This window comes from Chelonia mydas, chromosome 6 (genome assembly GCF_015237465.2).
Source record: "Chelonia mydas isolate rCheMyd1 chromosome 6, rCheMyd1.pri.v2, whole genome shotgun sequence".
In the NCBI taxonomy this organism is placed as follows: domain Eukaryota; kingdom Metazoa; phylum Chordata; order Testudines; family Cheloniidae; genus Chelonia; species Chelonia mydas.
In genome coordinates this window covers 120,284,781-120,306,599 of record NC_051246.2, presented here as the reverse complement: position 1 = coordinate 120,306,599, position 21,819 = coordinate 120,284,781, and the positions used below count along the sequence as shown (strand labels likewise).

Genomic DNA, 21,819 nt, shown 5'->3' with positions numbered 1-21,819 from the left:
GAGAGTGGGGCCATAGCCTGCCTCCATCTCTAAAGGCCAATGTGTGCACACTCCTAAGCTGAGATACAGTGAGCCTGCAGTTCCTGTGTGTTGGGGAGTTCCAGAAAGCAGAACTAATACTGCCCAGCAGAGTTCCCCCTGGGGTGGTCCTACACGCTGTGTGTAGCACATGTCTGTGCCTTAATGGAATGCCTACGTAGCAGAAACACTGTACTTTATAAGGTGCTTAAAGGCTTTTTTTTATTTGCAAAGCACATACCAAATGAACTGAGCACCAAATAGAGGACACTCATTAACTTATCTCACCTGTTTGGGATTTTAGAGAATACAGTTAATAGGCCAAATTCTAAGATCAGGTACTGCTGGGCAACACTTTTTAAACCAGTGAGGTTGTACAGGTGTAACAGATGGCAGAATATGGCTAAGTTTGTGTGTTTCCTGTTTCTCTACATCTTTTGCCCTGTGAAGCATTATCCTGCAACTGATGTATGACTTTTACATATTCTGATCATTAAAATCTTCCAGAAAGCATTTCATAATTCTGGAACCAGGTAGTTTAGTGGATGCTAAGTGCTGTGGGGCCAAAATACACCTAATCTACTCATGGGTTAGATAGCCTTGTGGTTCAGCGTATCTCTAGATTCACTATCTGAAATATTTTAGCTATGAGACATTTTCAAAACTGATTCACTAGACTCAAAGTGAACAGTGAATCCAAAGTACACCCTATGTTAAGTATCAGTATACTGTATTTCTACTAAACAACTGGACTTTTTCTCTGCTTAGCCCCCTTTGTTCTATTATGGTGTGTTAAATTATGCCGAGACCTCTTAGACTCCAATCATGCAAAAACATTTACATTTGCTCAACTTTGTCAATAGAGACTATTCACATGCTTAATGTTAAGCCTCTGCATAAACAGGGCCTTAATTAATATTGTATGTATTTGGAACTAATCTGTACCCAGGAAAGAACTAGTTTAACTGTATTGTTCCAGCTATTCCGTCAATTATCTTAATGTTTGGAGAAATGGGAATAGAACTTAACTCATTAAATACTGAAAACTGATGAAGAGAAAACTTATAGAACATAAAAAAAATCTGTACTGATTTCATAATGCTACAATACTGTATATAGTCTGATTCAGTGTAAACCTTTGCTGACAGAAAACAAAAACAATCATTATTCAGCATTTGCGGTTTTCACTCTTCTATAAAGGCATATATGAAATCCAGAAATCAATACTATAATTGGAATAATACTTTGCATGGTCCTTGAAGGGATGACACGATGGGAAGTAGGTGGATCTGAGGGCTGAATTATAAACTGGCTTGAAAAAAACCTCAAAACACTAGGATCATTGTGTGTGTGTATGCATGCACGTGTGAATGTCTTTCTTAAATCAGGTTAGCTATCCAGAGTTTAGCTAATTCAGGTTAAAACAGCAGTGAAAGCACAGCAACTTGGCTATTAACTCAGGTTAACAGTTTAATACCGGGCTCCTCTACAGGCTTTGACTGTAGCTGCTAACCAAAGTTAAAAGCCGAATTGCCATGTCTTCATTGCTGCTTTAACCTAAATTAAGAACATACCCTGTTTTTGCAGTGCAGACATACCATGAGACAGTGGACTCCAGTGGTATGAGAGCTTTCTGGGACTGAATTGAAAGAAGGAGCCAATAGAAAATCCCACTCCCCTATAGGGATAGAGAATGCTGGGGTTGATAAGAGGAGGAGGGAAAAGAGCCATGTATACCTCTCCCTCTAAAGAGAGACAGGAAATACTCCTTTCTCCTAGAAGGAAGAATTGCAGGTAAGAAAACTGCCACAAGGAGTAGGGAAAAGAAAGCCCCCATCACCTTTCTAGTGCTGAAAGATACTCCTCTTTCACTCTTCTAAAAATGCAAAAAGCCACCCTCACCACACACCTAGCTGCCCATAAGTCTACCTTTTCCTTTGACAATTGCTTCAATGTATATCTGTTGCAGTTATGTATTATTAATATTAAATTCTGCAGCAGCACTTCGACATTCGGGGGCAGCATAAAATAAGCAGCTTTCCAAATGAAAAGCCTGTATTCACAATTTAATATAAATATGAATGCTAGGTACATTTTACTGATTGCTATTTATTTTAATATTTAGTTCCATAAAAAATAAGTTACTGGATGTGCTTTAAGCTGTAATATATTTCAATATACCACAAAATCTGTTTTTCTGGGCATGGAAGGGAGAGACAAAATGTAAGTATAGGTTGTTCCAGTGTATGGAGAGGCTCTGTCTGTGCCTTTAAGATATAGGGCCCTGGTTTATTTTCCCTGTCTGATCTTCAAAACTGAGCTGTCAACCACAGAGTCTAATGCGTCTTGGCGTCAGTTCTTTATTAAATTCTTTATTGGGGTAGCCAACTGATGATTCTTCAGTGATTCAGGAACATGCCCCTGTTTTAGGATGCCAAGATCTTGCTAAACATGCCCAAGTGAATCTTCTGATGTCACTTAAAAGACTTGGATACCATGTATGAGTGGGTAAGGCATAGTCATAGACCTGGATTTTGAAAAAGAGAGCAATAGTAGAATGCATTGTATGATCACCAATCTCATTTCATAATGGCCATCAGAGACTAAAAGCATTCAGTCACTAGTGACTTGAGTTTGATTTGAAATAGCAACCCTAGGGGGAAAGATTCTCTACCCTATTACCAAATCCTGAGCCATCTACCTCCCTGTGTTATCTAGTTTTAAGATACAGTATCCCTGGAAATATTTAAGTGCTTTTAATTTAAACAAATAAAACACATTCTGTGGCATCATGTCCTCAAGTGGAGAACTGCATACCTGTATTTCATTGTCCATTTGGCTCAAGGAAATACTAGCAATGCCTGAATGGTCCATGGAATTGTCTCTTTCTTCTCCACCTGCATTATTCAATAAACATTACTTAACATTGTTAGCAGTATTATATTTAAACAGTGTGCCATAATTAAATTGAACTTGTGAATAAAACTAATCAACTTGGCATTTAATATAGATCTGAGGGAAATGTATTGCACAGTATAGAAGTACCAGGCGATTTACTGTAAACTAATGTATGCTGTTATTGTATTTTATTTGTATTTGAAAAATTTTATCAATGCAAAATTTCAACTATTTCAATACTTTGTACTGGATTTACCTAAAATGAGTAAAATACTATCATGTCCCTTACGGCAGAGAAGAGACAAGAATCAGAGGTAGGGGGAGATTTTCAAAGCACAAAGGGCAGTAAGGCGTCCAACTCCCATTGAAAGTCCAAATTTAGTGCCATAGTAGAGACTGTTGATTAGATAAGTTACTATGGTTTCTATATTTTCATTACTTTTTGAACCAAATTCCACACACCGCTGCCCCCCCACAAAACAAATAAAAGAAAGAATATCATTAGAAACACACACTGCACCTGTTTCTGTCCTTTGCGAAGACAGTCTAAAGGTCTGTACAGATTGGACTAATTTCTGAGGAATGCAAGGCAGATGTAATGGTTTATACTGTTGATGTTTCCCATTTAATAAATGTAGATTTCCAATCTCTTCAAACATCCTAAATTAAAAATGGAGTTAACAATTAAAAATGAAATTTAGTAAAACATGACTATTCTAAGTGGAGTTTTCAAAGGTGTTTTCCTCCCAAGAGCCACACTTCAAGAAAGATCCAAACCCTTTTAGCCCAGAAATCCATCAGATTTCAAACTTTCCTTAAAGCTTGCAAACCAAGCATCAAGAGGTCTTGAAGACAGCAGAAGCTGAAAGTAGCAATGGCTTGATCATAACTAAAGGGACACAGTCAATTTGAAAGTATGTCATTATAAAAGAAAAAAATAAAAGTAGTTTCAGGTACCTGCCCTCAAGTCCTCTTTGCATTATTTTGTCATTTTGAAATAAAAATTTCCTAATTAAAAACAAAAGTTTTTCTTTCCCTGTTGCTGTCTGAAAGATCCACATAACACGGCAACAAAAGAGGAAACTGACTTGATCTATCAGTGCACTGAAGCACATGAACGCAAGTGTTTACTTTAAGCAAGTGAATAATTCCAGTGAAGTCAATGGGACTACTCACAGGCTTAAAGTTACGCATATGCTTATTGCTTTGCTGGATTGAGGCATAACAAACTAAACAGGTGACCATACACCAAGTGCTGTCTAATGCACAAAATAAACAAACTGCGGGAAAAGAGAAGAATCTTTCGGCTATAGTAATCATATGTATTACTTCTAGCAATAGTGGATACTAAATCTTCCAAAAGAAGTGTGATATTAAAGCTGATGGTGTCATTTTAAGATGTCATAGAAATCAATGCATGGCAACTGCTGAAAAGCAACCATGGATAAAGTTGGAGATAAACTGAGAGCTTTTGCTAGGACTACTTAGCTGCATTTTGTTCAGGACTAGTCTGTTTGGTGACACCTTGTTGAGGCCTTCATTCTGCACTGAATTGGACAAGGCTGTGACATAATGGTTGTTATGAGCAAAAACTACCTGATACTACAGGCCAGATTTTTAAAGGTATTTAGATACCTAAAGATGCAATTGGGTGCCTAGTGGAATGTTCAAAAGCCAGTGGGAGCTAGGCATCCAGGTGCTTTTGAAATCTTTAGGTGCCTAAATACCTTTAACAATCCGGCCCTATGGGAATAAAGTATTTTTACATTATTTATCATTCCAGGAAAATACATCTTTCAATCACAGCTACTGAAACAAGACTTCAGTGACATGTCATAATTTCTTAAGATGACAAAGATAAATATTTAAATGAAGTCTTAGGAATAAAGACCTTCAAATCAGCTTGGAGTTAAACTTAACACATATACAAGGTGGTTATATACTTCCCCCCTAAAAATGCCATTGAAAAATCCATAGGAATCATATGGTCTTTCCTTCTCTCTGACTTAATTGATAATCATTAAATGAAAAATCAAACTACAGACTGAAGTTCAAAAGGTTCAAAATTGCAGCACAAACAAAAAGGATAATTTTTCTTCAGTATCTACTTCAGCTATACTGTTATTAGTCATCTGAGTAGATAAGAAATCTTTATCTTGACCATAATTGCAAAACAGATAATTCTTTTGGTTTTTTGCAGATGGCAAAAGTAGAGGCTCTAAAGCCAAAATAAAATCTCATGTCCACAGCAGTAATTTCTTTATCCTAGCTTGATGAAGCTGTGAGACATCAGTGAACATGGCCTTGTCTTCACTACAATATTTATTGTGTTAGAACACAACCTTGAAGAGCCTCATTAACACAATGCTCACGGTGACTTTGCAGTCAGCATAGACAAAGACAAGTAGTGCTGAGTATTTTTAACCATGACTAGCTGACATGATGCTGAACATGACTTGTCCTTACCTACAGCGCCTGTGCTTTCATGGTTGGCACTGACTCTTCAAGGTCATGTTCTAAATTTCATAGTACAGACAAGCCCCTTATGAATATTTTTATTCTGGAACATATCATGAACTTTTTCCTTTTTCCTAGTAAATAAAATCTAATCAGTCATGATCTAGAGAGGATGAAAGAATTACAATTACAGTCAATGGAACAGGCTTTCCAGACAGCTTTGGCAAAAATCTCTTATTTGGGAAACAAATATTGTAGATACTCAAAGGGAGAATTAAAATCTCTAGTCAAATTGGGAAACAATTGTGTACTTTGTCTCTCAAACACTTTTGGCGGCACGCAAGCTGATTTTCAGTCGCACTCACACTGCCCGGGTCCTGGCCAGCAGTCCCAGGGACTCTGCTGCCAGCCTGGGGTACCATCCACCGACCCCCTGTCAGCAAGGGTTCTGTCCGCCGGCCCCAATCAGCCCGCTGCCAGCCCCAGGTCACGGCCACCGATCCCAGGGGCTCTGATGCTGGCCTGGGGTACCGGCCGCCAGCCCCTGCCAGCTGGGGTTCCGTCCGCCGGCCCCGCTCAGCCTGCTGCTGGCTCCGGGTCCTGGCCACCAGTCCGGGGGGCTCTGCGGCTGGCCTGGGGTCCCGGCCGCCGGCCCCCTGCTAGCCAGGGTTTGGCGGCCCCTCTCAGCCCGGTCCGGGGGGCTCTGCTGCTGGCCTGGGCTACCAGTTGCTGGTCCCGCTCAGCCCGCTGCCCGGCCCCAGGTCCCAGCCACCAGTCTGGGGGACTCTGCTGCCGGCCTGGTGTCCCGGCCGCTGGCCCGAGACTCTGCTCCTGGCCTTGGCCCGGGGCTCTGCAGCCGCCCCAGCTGTGGCCCTCTGGCCCCAGCCTGGGGCAGTGAGGGGTGCAGACAGGGACAAGAGGGGGCGCAGCTCAGCGTGGATCGTATGGATTCTTATTACTGGCACGCGAAACCTTAAATTAGAGTGAATAAATGAAGACTCAGCACACCACTTCTGAAAGGTTGCCGACCCCTGACCTAGAGCATGAACACTACATGTGTCAGTGTCATTTTTTAATACTTTGACCTTTCTGAGCAATAGCACATTATCTATAACTGATAAACAGAGGGTGGGATTTCTCAAAAGAGACTGAGTCACTTGGGAGCACACGTCCCTTTGAAAAATCAAAGGAATCTGTGCTCCTAACTTACTTAGGTTCAAGTCCTCAAAGGTATTTAGGTACCTAATTCACACTTAAATGAATGAGAGAAATTTGGAGGATCTGGATCTTAAGTGTTTTTGACAATCCCACCTGAAGTTTCAGTTCGTTCTTATTTAGTCTTGACTACCGTTAGCCTTTTTTGCTTCTCTTTATTTCTGAAGTCTTACCAACAAAAGGGGGGAAAAGGAAACAGGGATGCATGCTAACATATTTATTCAGGTGTAACTGATGTACATGTCCAAATAATCAGAAATCAAACATTTGAACACATCCTAAGTCTGTGAGAAGACATAAACAGAGACTTCAATGAGTGGAGATTTCTGGAAGAGATTTCAAGGATAGTAAAAATGATAAATGCTTCCATTTTTTGCCTCATAAACACTAATTTAAAAGCTTTAGAAATATATCATGTTCATTTTACAAGGAGATCATAATGCAAGACAATTTAATGCACAAGGATCAGGCCAAGTCCTTAAGACATACTACGTGTACATGACCACTGACTAATTTACTAAGCCATTAATCCTGTCTATACAGCTTTCAATCATGCATTTTTTTAAGAATTAAATTAGGGTTTAGATTTCTTAAGTGGCTCAAAAAATGAACTGATCACAGATGACATTTGGAAGCCTATAAAACCTGGATTGTTAGTTATACACCAAATATTTACAACTCTTTTTGTGTGGTAAAGAAGATGTGGCTGTTACTTCTGATTTCACAATAACTGCAGCAATATTCAACAGCTGCAACATGTATACATAAATCTAAGCAGCGGTGGTGTGAATCAAAGACCAACACCTAACAGATTTGAATAACATGTCTTCAGACAGATTCAGCTTTTTAAAATCAAGTTTTCCCCAGCTTTTACTAAAAACCCAAGATATATGAAATTTTATTAAATAATTAAATCCCTTTGTGTTGAGATGAGATGTGCAGCAGTCATAGCCACAACCATGGGTGTAGTTTGGGGAGCAGGAGGTGTACTGTCCCCCGAAAGTGCAAGCCTCAGGCAGGCGCAGAATTCCACCCCCCTCCCCGATGCATAGCCCCATTTGCCTGACTGGAGCTGCCCCCCCATAGATAGAAGTCAGACTACACCAATGGGCTGGTGAAGCCACTGTGGAGAAGCTGAGCTGGTTCTCAGCACAGGACTGAGGGAAAATTCTAGTGCCACAGAGATCCCAGGCTCTATACAGGGTTCCAGGCTTTGCCCCATCACACTTATCTACAGACTGTAGAACTGAGTTTAAAAGTTTACCTTTCTTTAAACTCCTTCCTTTTCTCTAGATTTTTTTTATTTTTTCCTTCAATAATTTTAGAATGATTTTGATCTTCTGTACTCCTTTCAAACTGCTTAAAAATTAATGAATAAAATAAATGTCAAAAGTTGAAAAATATTAACTGCCTGCCACAGACATCTGCTGATGTTGCTAAATCCATTCATAGTTAGGAGCTCTTTAGCTCTTTAATTATTATAACATGACTGTCCCTAAGCCATTTTATTAAGTGTTTATCCAGAGCCTTGCACAGTGGGACCTTCTCTGATTGGGGTCCTTAGGCACTATGGTAATACAAATAAATAAATAATTAAAACTCAAATAGGGACTGACTCTGTTCCTACTGCAGTTTTGACTTAATTTTTGCCATTGACTTTAATGGAATCAGGACTGTCCCTTAGTTCATAGAACTGCAGTGCAGCTTCTTGATCATTTTTATGCCTTTGATACAATGAAGTATGTTTCAGTGATGGATCAATTTAGGCTATTGTTCCCCTTCAAAATCCTTTATCAATCTGCAGCAAGCCAGCAAGTAGCAAATTAATAGAAATATATCAAAAGAAGAGCAAATAATAAAGAACTGGACTAATATATACAGGAAACATGAAACCAATATCAGATGAAACAAAAATATCTGTCCTAATGCTAAATCTTTACATGGGAGAATAATCTATCTTCCCATAGCTTCCACATTTACAAAGAGATGTGTATGTTTTAGATAATCCGATCCTTTTATGTGATTTCCAATTCTCACACCTTCATAGTGGAACTATAAGAGTCTATATTAAAAATTCATTAACATTTAATTCTTTTTTGGTTAACGTGCATAAAGGTATTACAATAATTCCAACAAGGCATCAACTACATAATGCTATACTCAGGTTGGAGACTAATTTCCCAGCTTCTAAAGTTTTGGGAGTCTTCAGGAAGAACTCAGGATAAACTGTTCAGGAAGATATCACCAAGAGGTCCTGGACTGGAGAAAATTTCCCAAGGATTTAAGGAATTCCTAATTCCCATACAGTATATATTTTATTATGCTAAAAGTATTCTGGATGAAACACTACTGACCGTGAGCTAACCTGGATATTATGGGCCATACTGTGCCTTACTGCCACTGCCCACACTCTCGGGGTGCAGAGGAGCCACAGGGCAACAGAAGGAATTTTGGTTAAGTTAGCCAAAATGCCTCCTGGGCAGTGCATGCTGGAGTATCCACTGATAGGTATACAGTGTGCCTTCCTCCACACCAAGCCAGCTCAGTTGGGCAGTGTGTTAGGAGTGTGGGGCTATGGCTCTGTCCTTACACACACCTTGTTAAGAAGAAAAAAAGGAGTACTCGTGGCACCTTAGAGACGAACAAATTTATTTGAGCATAAGCTTTCGTGAGCGACAGCTCACTTCATCGGATGCATTCAGTGGAAAATACAGTGGGGAGATTTATAAACATAGAGAACATGAAACAATGGGTGTTACCATACACACTGTAAGGAGAGTGATCACTTAAGGTGAGCTATTACCAGCAGGAGAGCCGGGGGTGGGGGGACGGACCTTTTGTAGTGATAATCAAGGTGGGCCATTTCCAGCAGTTGACAAGAATGTCTGAGGAACAGTGGGGGGTGGGGGGGGAATAAACATGGGGAAATAGTTTTACTTTGTGTAATGACCCATCCACTCCCAGTCTCTATTCAAGCCTAAGTTAATTGTATCCAGTTTGCAAATTAATTCCAATTCAGCACTCTCTCACTGGAGTCTGTTTCTGAAGTTTTTTTGTTGAAGAATTGCCACATTTAGGTCTGTAATCGAGTGACCAAAGAGATTGAAGTGTTCTACGACTGGTTTTTGAATGTTATAATTCTTGACGTCTGATTTGTATCCATTTATTCATTTATGTAGAGACTGTCCAGTTTGACCGATGTACATGGCAGAGGGGCATTGCTGGCACATGATGGCATATATCACATTGGTAGATGTGCAGGTGAACGAGCCTCTGATAGTGTGGCTTATGTGATTAGGCCCTGTGATGGTGTCCCCTGAATAGATATGTGGACACAGTTGGCAACGGGCTTTGTTGCAAGGATAGGTTCCTGGGTTAGTGGTTCTGTGGTGTGGTGTGTGGTATTTGCTTCAGGTTGGGGGCCTGTCTGTAAGGAAGGACTGGCCTGTCTCCCAAGATCCGTGAGAGTGATGGCTCGTCCTTCAGGATAGGTTGTAGATCCTTGATGATGCGTTGGAGAGGTTTTAGTTGGGGGCTGAAGGTGATGGCTAGTGGCATTCTGTTATTTTCTTTGTTGGGCCTGCTCTGTAGTAGGTGACTTCTGGGTCCTCTTCTGGCTCTGTCAATCTGTTTCTTCACTTCAGCAGGTGGGTATTGTAGTTGTAAGAATGCTTGATAGAGATCGTGTAGGTGTTTGTCTCTGTCTGAGGGGTTGGAGCAAAAGCGGTTGTATCATAGAGCTTGGTTGTAGACAATGGATCGTGTGGTGTGGTCTGGATGAAAGCTGGAGGCATGTAGGTAGGAATAGCGGTCAGTAGGTTTCCAGTATAGGGTGGTGTTTATGTGACCATCATAGGGCCTAATCACATCAGCCACACTATCAGAGGCTCATTCACCTGCACATCTACCAATGTGATATATGCCATCATGTGCCAGCAATGCCCCTCTGCCATGTACATTGGTCAAACTGGACAGTCTCTACATAAAAGAATAAATGGACACAAATCAGACATCAAGAATTATAACATTCAAAAACCCGCGGAGAACACTTCAATCTCTTTGGTCACTCGATTACAGACCTAAAAGTTGCAATTCTTCAACAAAAAAACTTCAGAAACAGACTCCAAGGAGAGAGTGCTGAATTGGAATTAATTTGCAAACTGGATACAATTAACTTAGGCTTGAATAGAGACTGGGAGTGGATGGGTCATTACACAAAGTAAAACTATTTCCCCATGTTTATTCCCCCCCACCACCGTTCCTCAGACGTTCTTGTCAACTGCCGGAAATGGCCCATCTTGATTATCACTACAAAAGGTTCCCCACCCCACCCCCGCTCTCCTGCTGGTAATAGCTCACCTTAAGTGATCACTCTCCTTACAGTGTGTATGGTGACACCCACTGTTTCATGTTCTCTATGTATATAAATCTCCCCACTGTATTTTCCACGGAATGCATCCGATGAAGTGAGCTGTCGCTCACGAAAGCTTATGCTCAAATAAATTTGTTAGTCTCTAAGGTGCCACAAGAACTCCTTTTCTTTTTGCGAATACAGACTAACACGACTGCTACTCTGAAACTCGTTAGGAAGGGGGTCCTAGCTGGGAGCAGTGCTTCTGCTACCCAACGGGATTATGTTTAGTTCTGGTGCAAAGGCACAAGCTGTGGAGATAAGGATCATCTGAGACTGAGAATTATCTAGCATTACATCTATTCAAAAGAGAACAGGAATGTTTACCATTCTGACAATGAACTCCATATTTAGGTACAATGCATTCATATTCACAAGGTTAACTTGAAACATCTTAAATGCCAGCCGGAGCTGGGAGCACTATGGCTCATTTAGGAATGGCACTGATAGGTTTAGCCTTCTTGAGCTGGAAGAGAGGCCACCATGACACTGTGCCTTGAGGAAAATGATGGTGTAAGCTGAGATCAATATAAGGGAATCCTCAAGAGTCCATAAATTCATGGAGTCACATTACCCCCTTTCCTAAATAGAACACTTACAATGCAACAGAAACAATACAGTAATTACTCATTCTGGAGTCATCCTGTGTGCTAAGAAACACAATATACTGTTATCACTACAGAAAGACATAGTGACATATTAGTGTATATCCATGCATATACAAATGTAAAATACAATTGTATATAATTAAATTATATATTAATACACTGTTACCTGTTTGAAATAATTAATTTTCATTTCTACTTCATCTGCTTCTTTCTCTAGTTCAAAAGATTTCTGGGTAAAAACTGCAGCATGCTTGAAGACGTCTTGTGTTTTTTCCCTCAGATAAGCACTTTTATGTTAAAGAATCAGTGAGTATCGTATGTATGACATGACATGTTTGACAGGCATGTCAAAGAATACAGACATTAAACTATTAAATCTGTATGTATATTATACTGAAAAAGTTTCTATCTACACAGTCTATGAATTACACCTATATGATCCCTGTAAGGGGTAAAATTCCCACTGGGTCATATGCTGAAGTCCTACACTCGGGGTCTGAATGTCACCTGCACTGTTAAAACCTGCTGTAGGGAGATTTGGGGGAGGAAATCTTAGTGATGATTTGTTTTTGGAGATTTTCCTACGTTGTCTGTCAGGGGAGTAGAGTGTGTCCACTCACAAAAAAGGGTGCAAGGGCCACCCACAAGCCTGCAGAATCAAGGAGACCAGGGTCATCTACGTGCAGACTATGTGCCTCCACATTAGTGTTGAATCCACTGGAGCTGCACTAACAGGGACTTCCTGCTGGTCACAGTAAGGGATTGGGCACTAGAAGTACTCTGGGACTGTACTCCCTTTTCCAGATAAGGTACATGGAGTCCTAGCCCACCCAATCACACCCTTATCCCCTCAGTGCAGACACTGGATATACAGAAAGAGTTCTGCCACACCCAGGTGGTGGTGGGGGTGCTGAAGAGTTGGCTGATCTCCCATAATGTGCAGAAATGGGGAGATTCATGAAAGGGCAACCCCTCTGAGGTAAGGATCTGGCCCAGAGTTTTTACTCAATCCTTAGGCAAACTCCCTTTAAAGCCAATGGGAGTTTTGTATGAATAAGTTCTGAGGGCCAGAGGTTTCCTTAATTGTATGCATGTAACTGCCATTTTAACTAAAAAGGGGTGTGAATGGGTAAGAAATGGCAGTATTTGACCAGTAAGTGGGAAGAGGGGTCCAGCCAGCTACACAGCACTGTTTCCAACATGTGTGCGCACACACACCTATTTCCTGGAGCCCTTTCGGATTCCAGATCCACAGTGGAGAGACAGTGAGGTTCAGCGGAACCCTTTTGGATTGGAGAAAAGCATTTCCTCCCCCAAGCTGCTCTGGAGGTTACCTTGTAGTGCAGCTACAATGTAGTTATGCAGCTGGGTGTTTCGGGGGCCTAGGAGCCAGTGCAGAGGCACATGCTATATGTGCAGATAGCCTCAGCAAACTCTTGAGTCAAGGTTTGGAGACTAAATCTTCTTATTCTTCCATGGTGTAGCAAAGCCCCACCCTTCTCTATTGGAACATTTTGATAAAAACTTCATGAAAGGAACCTCAGTTTTCTTCCTCCAGGGGCCCCACTCATGGAGGGTATTATTTGGCCCTCAATTTTCCCTCGGGCAAAACTCCTGCAGAAATAATGTCTAAGTGTAAAGCTGTAATTTAATTACAGTAATTTCTTGTGGCTATTATCACATTCAAGGCTACAAAGATAGTGAAAAAGCCAAACAAACTTTCCTACCAACCAGCCAGTAAAGAATGCATAGAGAATGTGTCATGGATACATCTGTAATGCCCAATCAGAAAGTGACCTAAAAGGAGCAGGCTCTGAAAAAATAAAGTTGCATTTTAGGATGTTCATTCACTAATGTCATATTCTTTGCAAAGACAATTAATATATAATATTAATTGGTTGGGGAAGCACTTTGTATTTGTGCTGAAGTGCTGTACAGAAGAGCAATATAATACAGACATGTAGAATAACAGTAATACTAGGAACAGCATAAAATAAATGTTTGAAAATTAACTTCAAAATAGTAAAAGAAGCCTCCAGTGCAATGGAATACTCTAAGGACCTGTTACCACAAGCCAAAGGACATGTGGCCTAGAGGAATGAGCACTCGGAAAGCCCTGTGTTGAAATCCAGGTTTTGCCACTGACTCCATTTGTATAATGGAGAAAATAATTCTTACCTATGAAGGAGATTAATTAGTTAATGTTTGTACAATGCTTTTAATTTGCAATGCACTATAAATTATTATTATTTAGATTGGACCCTATTGGTATTAATATGGTAATACTGGTACCTAAAATATCCAAAAGGGTAGCTTCCTTCCATTTAAATTGTTCAGAATGTTTCAGAACTCTATTCTGGATTTCTTCAATCTCTTTTTTTTTCATATAATATTCCTGAGCAAGAGCATTTTCTGAATATTTTGCTTTGTGTTGTTTCAAAATCTCTTTATACTGATTCATGTGATCCTGATACATTTTCCTGTTAAAACAACAAAGTGGAATAATGTTTTGATTCAGAATATTTCTTGCATTGATGTATTGTAAGTCATTTAACTTAAGAAAGAAGTTAATTATGTAAAAAAAAATCAACAAAATTAGATCTGTTACTCTGTTGAAAAAGGTCAGGTTATAATTAGTACAACCTTATCTGGCTGTAATTATTCCCTTTCATGGAATACTATGCAGTACAAAACAGAGTACACAGTTGTGAAATGAAAACAATAGGTTCTCATTGTTCTGAAAGTGATGCAGAATATACATGTTCAAAGACAGCTTTGCAGCATTCAGATGGTTTCATTTTTATATGGCTTAACATAAAACATACAGGAGGCCAAATTCTCTTTCAGTGGAGCTGAACCAATTTATGGCCCAGCTTCCTTAAGTGCTTCTCAGCTTTCTATGTTAACAAACAGGGGCCTAATTCATAACTGGTTTAAGGGCTTTCTCTTAGGAGGTACTGAGCACTCTGAAAGCACACAAATTAGTCCCATTAAATGGAACTATTCACATTGCTTAAACATTTTGCTGGATAAGGCCAGAACACTCACCAGTTGGCAGGACTGACCCCGAAATCAATTTTATGCTGGTATAAATCCAGTGAAATCATCTGAGTACACATCCCCAAAATTAAAAAAATACATAGCATCAGTAAAAAAGGCCACATTAAAAAATTATTTCATTCTCTAAATTTAAACCAGCAATGTTTGGGAATGCTTTTGTAGGCATTACTACAAACAGAAAATAAACACAATATAGAAAACATGTCATTGGAAGCATTCAGCACAAAAAGTGCTAACATGATCCATATCATCTTTGGAAAACACAGGAAAGAAAAGGAGCGTTGCATAGAAAGGTAATCATCCTGTGTTAAATCAATAAAGGTAAACCACGTTGCAAATGACTAACTTTGGTCTGTTTCTTCATCCTTACAAGTTATTTATAGGATAGATGGCTAATGACAGATCATATCTCCAACTGTCTCATTGGCATAAGTCTTTAATGTATGCCAATAATTTGGCTGAATATATCTCAAGTATTACAGACCATTTCCATTGCAAATTTTTCAAACTACGAACTAGTTCTAGTTTCTTAAGGCCACCCACAAATAATACAAGTTGTGGGTCTACAGGAAGTTTATACTGTTACAAAGATAAAATTTTCACTAGTACGGCCTTCAAAAATCAATGTAATAAAAAGCAGTGCATATACAGATGCAGAGTTAACAATGCTTTCACATTTCCTCCTATATTTGAAAATTATGAATTAGGCTATGATATTGTCACGGATAGGAGATATTGCCAATACAAAAGAGGACTGGAATATCATACAATGTGATCTGGATGACCTTATAAACTGGAGTAAAAGAAATGGGATGAAATTTAAGAGTGCAAAGTGCGAGGTCATGCATTTAGAGATTAACAACAAGAATTTTTGCTATAAGCTGGGGACTTATCAGTTGGAAGCAAGAGAGTAGGAGAAAGACTTGGGGGTATTGGCTGATCACAGGATGACTATGAGCCACCAATGTGATGCAGCTGTTAAAAAAAGTAATGCAGTCCTAGCATGCATCAAGCGAGAAATTTCAAGTGGAGACAGGGACGTGTTAGTACCATTATACTAAGGTGAGATCTCATCTGGACTACTGTGTGCAATTCTGGTGTCCCATCTTTAAGAAAGATGAACTGAAGCTGAAACAGGTGCAGAGAAGAACTACTAGGATGATCCAATGAATAGAAAACCTACTCTATGAGAGGAGACTCAAGAGCTTGGCTTGTTTAGCCTAATCAGAAGAAAGCTAAGGAGAGAGATGATTGTTCTCTATAAATGCATCAAAGAGATAAATACCGAGGGTGGCGTGGGGGGAGAGAAAGTATTTAAGTTAAGCTCCAGTGTGGACACAAGAACAAATGCCATCTACAAGTTTAGGCTTGAAAGTATACAGTTTCTAACCATCAGAGAAGTGAAGTTCTGGAACAGCCTTCCAAGGGGAGCAGTGGGGGTAAAAATCCTATCTGGCTTCAAGGCTGAGTTTGATAAATTTATGGATGGGATGGCATGATGACTGCCTACAATGACATGTAGCTGATCTGCAACTGCTAGCAGCAAGTATCTCCAATGTCTGGTGATGGGACACTAGATTGAGAGGGCTCTGAGTTACTGCAGGCAATTCTTTCCCAGGTGTCTGGCTGGTGGGTTTTGCTCACATGTTCAGGGTCTAACTGATAGCCATATTTGGGGTCGGGAAGGAACTGTCCCCGGAGTCAGATTGGCAAAGACCGTAGGAGGTTTTCGCCTTCCTCTGCAGCATGGGGCACAGGTCACTTGCAGGTTTAAACTAATATGAATGGTGGATTCTCTGTAACTTGAAGTCTTTAAGTTTGAGGACTTCAGTAGTTCAGCCAGAGGTTAGGAGTGGTGGGTGAGATTCTGTAGCCTGCAATGTGCAGGAGGTCAGACTAGTTGCTCATAATGGTCCCTTCTGACCTTAAAGTCTATGAGTCTAAGACTAAAGCTATAAATTGACCCTTCCAGGATTCAAATCTGTGAATCTAGGGAAGCTAGGTATTTCAAATCTGATGTGTAGATCCTTAAGCCTTCCATCTTGTACATTAATAGTTTTGAATCTGGGTTACAAACACATTTTTGATTCACTGAATATTTCTGGGCTCTGTATCAGATTTGCTGGATGTGACAGTTAGAAAATGTATGTTGGAAAATGTACATCAATAATATTACAAATAATATAAAACACTATTTTGTTTATTATAATAGATGCCCGTAAAAATAAAGATGACTGTAGCAGAACAACAAAATAATTTGTTGACAAGCCAATTATTGATTCCCAGAGATATTTTAAAAATTACCAATAAAATAAAAATAAAGAGATTTTGGATAACTCAGAAAACTAAATTGCAAGCTGTTGAAAATAATGTCAGAATACTCAGCCATCCCCACAAATCCTTAGAGGACTACATTTCCCAGAATACCACCAGGCAAATGAATATTTCTGGCAGTATATCCCCAGTAGCCTTGAAAGACTGTCATAGTTTTTAATATTCCTTAAGAATAATCCAAATTTTCAGACTCAGCGATTTAAAGGCTGCCATTTAGTGCATGATACTGCTCCCACTGAAGTCTGTAACAAAACACCCAGTTAACATCAATGGGCATAGATTGGACCCATCAAAAACCTTAAAGTTATATGTATGACTGTCTTCAAATATGTTAAGTGCTATTATAAAGAGGACAGAATCAATTGTTCTCTGTGTCCTCTAAAGGCAGAACAAGAAGTAATTGGCTTAATCTGCAGCAAGGGAGATTTAGGTTAGATATTAGGAAAAACTTTCTAACTATCAGGATAGTAAAGCTCTGGAATAAGCTTCCAAAAGAGGTTGTAGAATCCCCACCATCGGAGGTTTTCAAGAACAAGTTTGACAAACACTTGTCAAAGATGGTCTAGGTTTACTTGGTCCAGCCTCAGCACAGGAGGCTGGACTTGATGACCTCTCAAGGTCCCTTCCAGCCCTACATTTCTATGATTGTTCCTTCTTTCCTGCTTTATATCACTAATTTTCAGACTATTTTTTCAATTCCAAAATTACTTGTACAGACAACAATAACACTATTAGAGACAGTCTCTTAGAATGCAACGTTTTTAGAATGGAGAGCCTTCATACGACAAGCCTAATTAAATGTCCACTTTGTAATAACTGAAAATGCAAATTGACCTAGCCATCTTTTTTTTAAAAATTTCCTCCAACTGTACAAATATGTGCTGAATGCCTCCAGCAGCCAGGCTAAGTGGGGCATTCAACACATTAAGTTTTAAATGTGCTTATTTTTCTTTACAAGTTTTATACTTAGAATTTGCTGAATGCCCATCATGTGACTCTGAATCACTCCTCACATACAGCTATAAATGGAATATTTTTTAAATTGTGGACCACTTTTAAAGAATACTTATTAAATCCATTACATTTATTTTATAATTTACAAAATAGTCACAATACTTATAATTTGACACAGAAAAATAATAAATTAAATCAAATACTTTTATATTAGAATTGAAACTAGTCAACTAAACAAGCAATTTAAAAGTAATGCTTCTCTAGCTTGTCACCTTAAATTAATGAAAGCTAGAATGGCTTAATCAAAAACTCACCGAAAGCCAGTTTGGACTTGTTTTTCACCAAATACACAGTTCTGAAGAGTAACAAGACAGATAAAATACTAGCTGAGTTAATTAAAGGCTATCAGGCACATCATGTTATTTTGGTAATCATAGACTCCATTGGCAAAAAGCACAATTACAACAAGATATGAATTCAGGCCAAAATTTTCAAACTTGAGTGCCTAAACTTAGGTTCCTAAATCTGTATTTAGGCAGTAAATAGATCTGACCTGATTTTCTGCGTTGCTAAGCAACTTCAGCTTCTGCTGATACTCAAGGGAACTTGAAAGCACTTTGAAAAAGAAGCCCAGTTCTACTTAAGGTCTTGTCTACACTGCACAGTTTTGGCAACAAAAGTCAGCTTTTGTCAAGAAAATAGTGGAGGTGTACACACTACAATGCTCCGCCCACTGATTTAACTCTCTTGCTAAGCCAACAAAATAAAACCACCTCGACGAGAGGCATAGAGCTTTTTGCGGCAAAGTTAGATCAACACAATGTCAATGTAGACACTGTGCTTGGTTATGTCACTGTAAATGGCCCCTAGGAGGTATACCCATCCTGATTGCTCTGCTCAGCCGTTCAAACTTTGCTGCCCTGCACCCAGGTACACAGGCATCCGCCCCTCCCCATTTAAAGGTCCGGGAATTTTTGAAATTCCACTTTCTGTTTGCTCGGTGTGGACTGCTCATATCACATCTTTCCAACTGACCATGGTGGCTCCATGCACTAAACGATCTTCCACCTTGAGTACACTGGAGTTGTTAGATCTACCAGCTTGGTGGGGAGAGAAGGCTGGGCAATCTCAGCTCTGCTCCAGCCATAGGAATTTTGATACCTATTGGAAGATTTGTTGTGGCATGTTGGATAAAGGCTACGAATGGGACAGGCATCAGTGCTGTGCGAAGATCAAGATGCTGAGGCAGGCATATCAGAAGGCAAGGGAGTCAAACCATCACTCTGGTGCTGCACTGAATACTTGCCACTTCTATAAGGAGCCGGACTCCATCCTCGGTAGCGACCCCACCTCCCCCGCCAAGAGCCCCGTGGATACTTTGGGGGGTCTGGAGACAGCAGCCAGCTGATTCAACCCCGTGCAACTTCCCGCAGCTCCCATTGTCCGGGAACGGCAAACCATGGCCAATGGGAGGCCATAAACAAACTGTCTTGCAGCCGGCCAGTGGATTACTCTGATGGGCCACATACGGACCGCGGGCCACAGGTTGCCCACCACTGACCTAGACCCTTTTCTCCATATTGACTGTGCCTCCCACCCTGACCCCAGGCGAAACTCATCATGTTTAGGGCATTCCGCCAAGCTGTATGCTTGCCAAGGGGCAGTGAGAAAGAGGTGTAGTTTACTATTATGATTTAATGCTGTGAGTGCACTAACAATCTTGCCTCTGTTTATTGTTTCTTGTGCTTCTGCAGATGTGCCCTTGAGGGGAACCCTCTGCTCTATAGCAGAGCATGTCCACCAGATAAGGAACCAACCCAGAAGGAGCAAGGAGGACATGTTTCGGGAGGTGCTCCGATCCTCTGATGCTGCAGATGAAGAACAGAGGGCGTGGAGAGCGACAATTAATGAAAACTTTAAAATAGATAGCCAGGAGAGGAAGCAGGGCCAGGAGCGAATTTTAGATGGCCAGGAGCAGATGATAAAAGTGATGGAGGCCCAAAAGGAGATGCTGAATCCCTAACTGCGCAGCAGGAAGAACACATGCATGCTCCCCCAACTCTCCCTGACCACTCCCCCCACAGCCTATATAGAACTGATTGCCATGCCCTCCCCAAACTCCTGCCACATATTCCTTGCATCCTCCTGGCCCATCGCAGTACCCTGTTCACTCCACCCCAAATGATAGCTGGAGTTACACACAGCAATGAAAGCCTCCATCAGGAAAATGCTCCTCTCAGTGCTATGTCCCTTTCAAGAAAGCGTTTTCTGCGTGTTGGTTATTGCTGCTTAATAAAAAAATACTCTCTGAAAGATAATCAATCCTTATTTGTCTCCTATACATGGTGGTTGCTGCTGGAATTAATACACAATGGCAACTGGCACATTTGCAGACTACAAATCATGGTCAGGAAGCACTGATCAAAATTTTCATTCAAGGCGGCAAGATAAGAAAACATGGCAGAATGCTTTATAGCAGTGGTTCCCAAACTTGTTCCGCTGCTTGTGCAGGAAAAGCCCCTGGCGGGCCGCACCGGTTTGTTTACCTGCCGCGTCTGCAGGTTCAGCCGTTCACAGCTCCCAGTGGCCGCGGTTCGCTGCTCCAGGCCAATGGGAGCTGCTGGAAGAGGCGGCCAGTATGTCCCTCAGCCTGCGCTTTATAGAAAGACATATTGCTGGTGTGCAGTGTCAAAATGGTGCCTCAAAGCCTCCCTGATTTGAATAGCCCCCCATTGTGCCCCTCTAATTGTGCCCCTGGTATCTGGCTGCTCAAAATCAGCTGCTAGATGATCTGCCTCCGCATGCCACCCCTGGGGAAACTTTTCGCCCTTAGCCTTACAAATATTATGCAGCACACAGTAGGCCGCTATGACCATGGGAATATTTTCCTCACTGAAGTCTAACCTGCCATAAAGGCAGCGCCAGCAAGATTTTAATCTGCCAAACGCACATTCAACGGTCATCCTGCACCTGCTCAACCTATTGTTGAAGCACTCCTTGCTGTTGTCCAGGTTTCCCGTGTAAGGCTTCATGAGCCATGAGAGTAAGAGGTACACCGGGTCTCCAGGATCGCTATGGGCATTTCAACATTCCCCACTGGAATCTTCTGGTCTGGAAAGAAAGTCCCTACTTGCAGCTTTCTGGACAGGCCAATGTTCCTGAAGATGCATGAGTCATGCACTTTTCCTGATCACCCTAGGCTGATATCAGTGAAACGACTCCGGTGATCCACAAGCACCTGCAATACCATAGAGAAGTATTCCTTTCTATTGATGTACTCCGTTGCAAGATGGTCCGGGGCCAAAATTGGGATCTGCATGCCATCTCTAGCCCCACCACAGTTAGGGATCCCATTGCCACAAAGCCATCCGCTATTTCACGCACATTTCCAAGAGTCACAGTCCTTCATAGCAGGATGCGATTAATGGCACTGTGCACTTCCATGAACACAACTCCCACAGTGGACTTCCTGACTGCAAACTGATTTGCAACTGACTGGAAGCAGTCCAGAGTTGCCAGTTTCCACACAGTGATCACCACATGCTTCTCCACGGAGAGGGCAGCTCTCATTTTGGGGCAGGGCAGGGGCGAGCTCCACACACAGTTCCAGGAAGGTGGCTTTCCAAATATCCTGCAGCCACTGCTCATCATCCCAGACCTGCATAAAGATGCAATCCCACCACTTAGTGCTTGTTTCCTGAGCCCAAAAGCAATGGTCCACTATATGCAGCTGCTCCATGAATTCTAAAAGTAGTCTGGAATTGTTTCTTTCCATGACACACAGCAGGGCAGTCACCACGGATTCCTGTTCAGATTCAAAGCTCATGAAATACTGCATGATCAGCCATGTCGTGTTCATAACAC

The 21,819-nt window shown here is 41.0% G+C and overlaps 1 protein-coding gene across 1 annotated transcript in view; it reads right to left on the bottom strand.

Annotated features, from left to right (window-relative positions):
* Window positions 1-21,819, bottom strand: part of C6H14orf39 (chromosome 6 C14orf39 homolog) — a 51,169-nt gene that overhangs the window by 13,988 nt on the left and 15,362 nt on the right. Inside the window, exons 6-11 of the mRNA XM_043549824.1 lie at window positions 13,900-14,087; window positions 13,378-13,420; window positions 11,774-11,894; window positions 7,853-7,947; window positions 3,437-3,576; window positions 2,836-2,915 (exon numbers count right to left, since the gene is read on the bottom strand). Of these exons, the coding sequence (XP_043405759.1) occupies window positions 2,836-2,915; window positions 3,437-3,576; window positions 7,853-7,947; window positions 11,774-11,894; window positions 13,378-13,420; window positions 13,900-14,087 (667 nt within the window). The remainder of the gene's footprint in view (window positions 1-2,835; window positions 2,916-3,436; window positions 3,577-7,852; window positions 7,948-11,773; window positions 11,895-13,377; window positions 13,421-13,899; window positions 14,088-21,819) is intronic.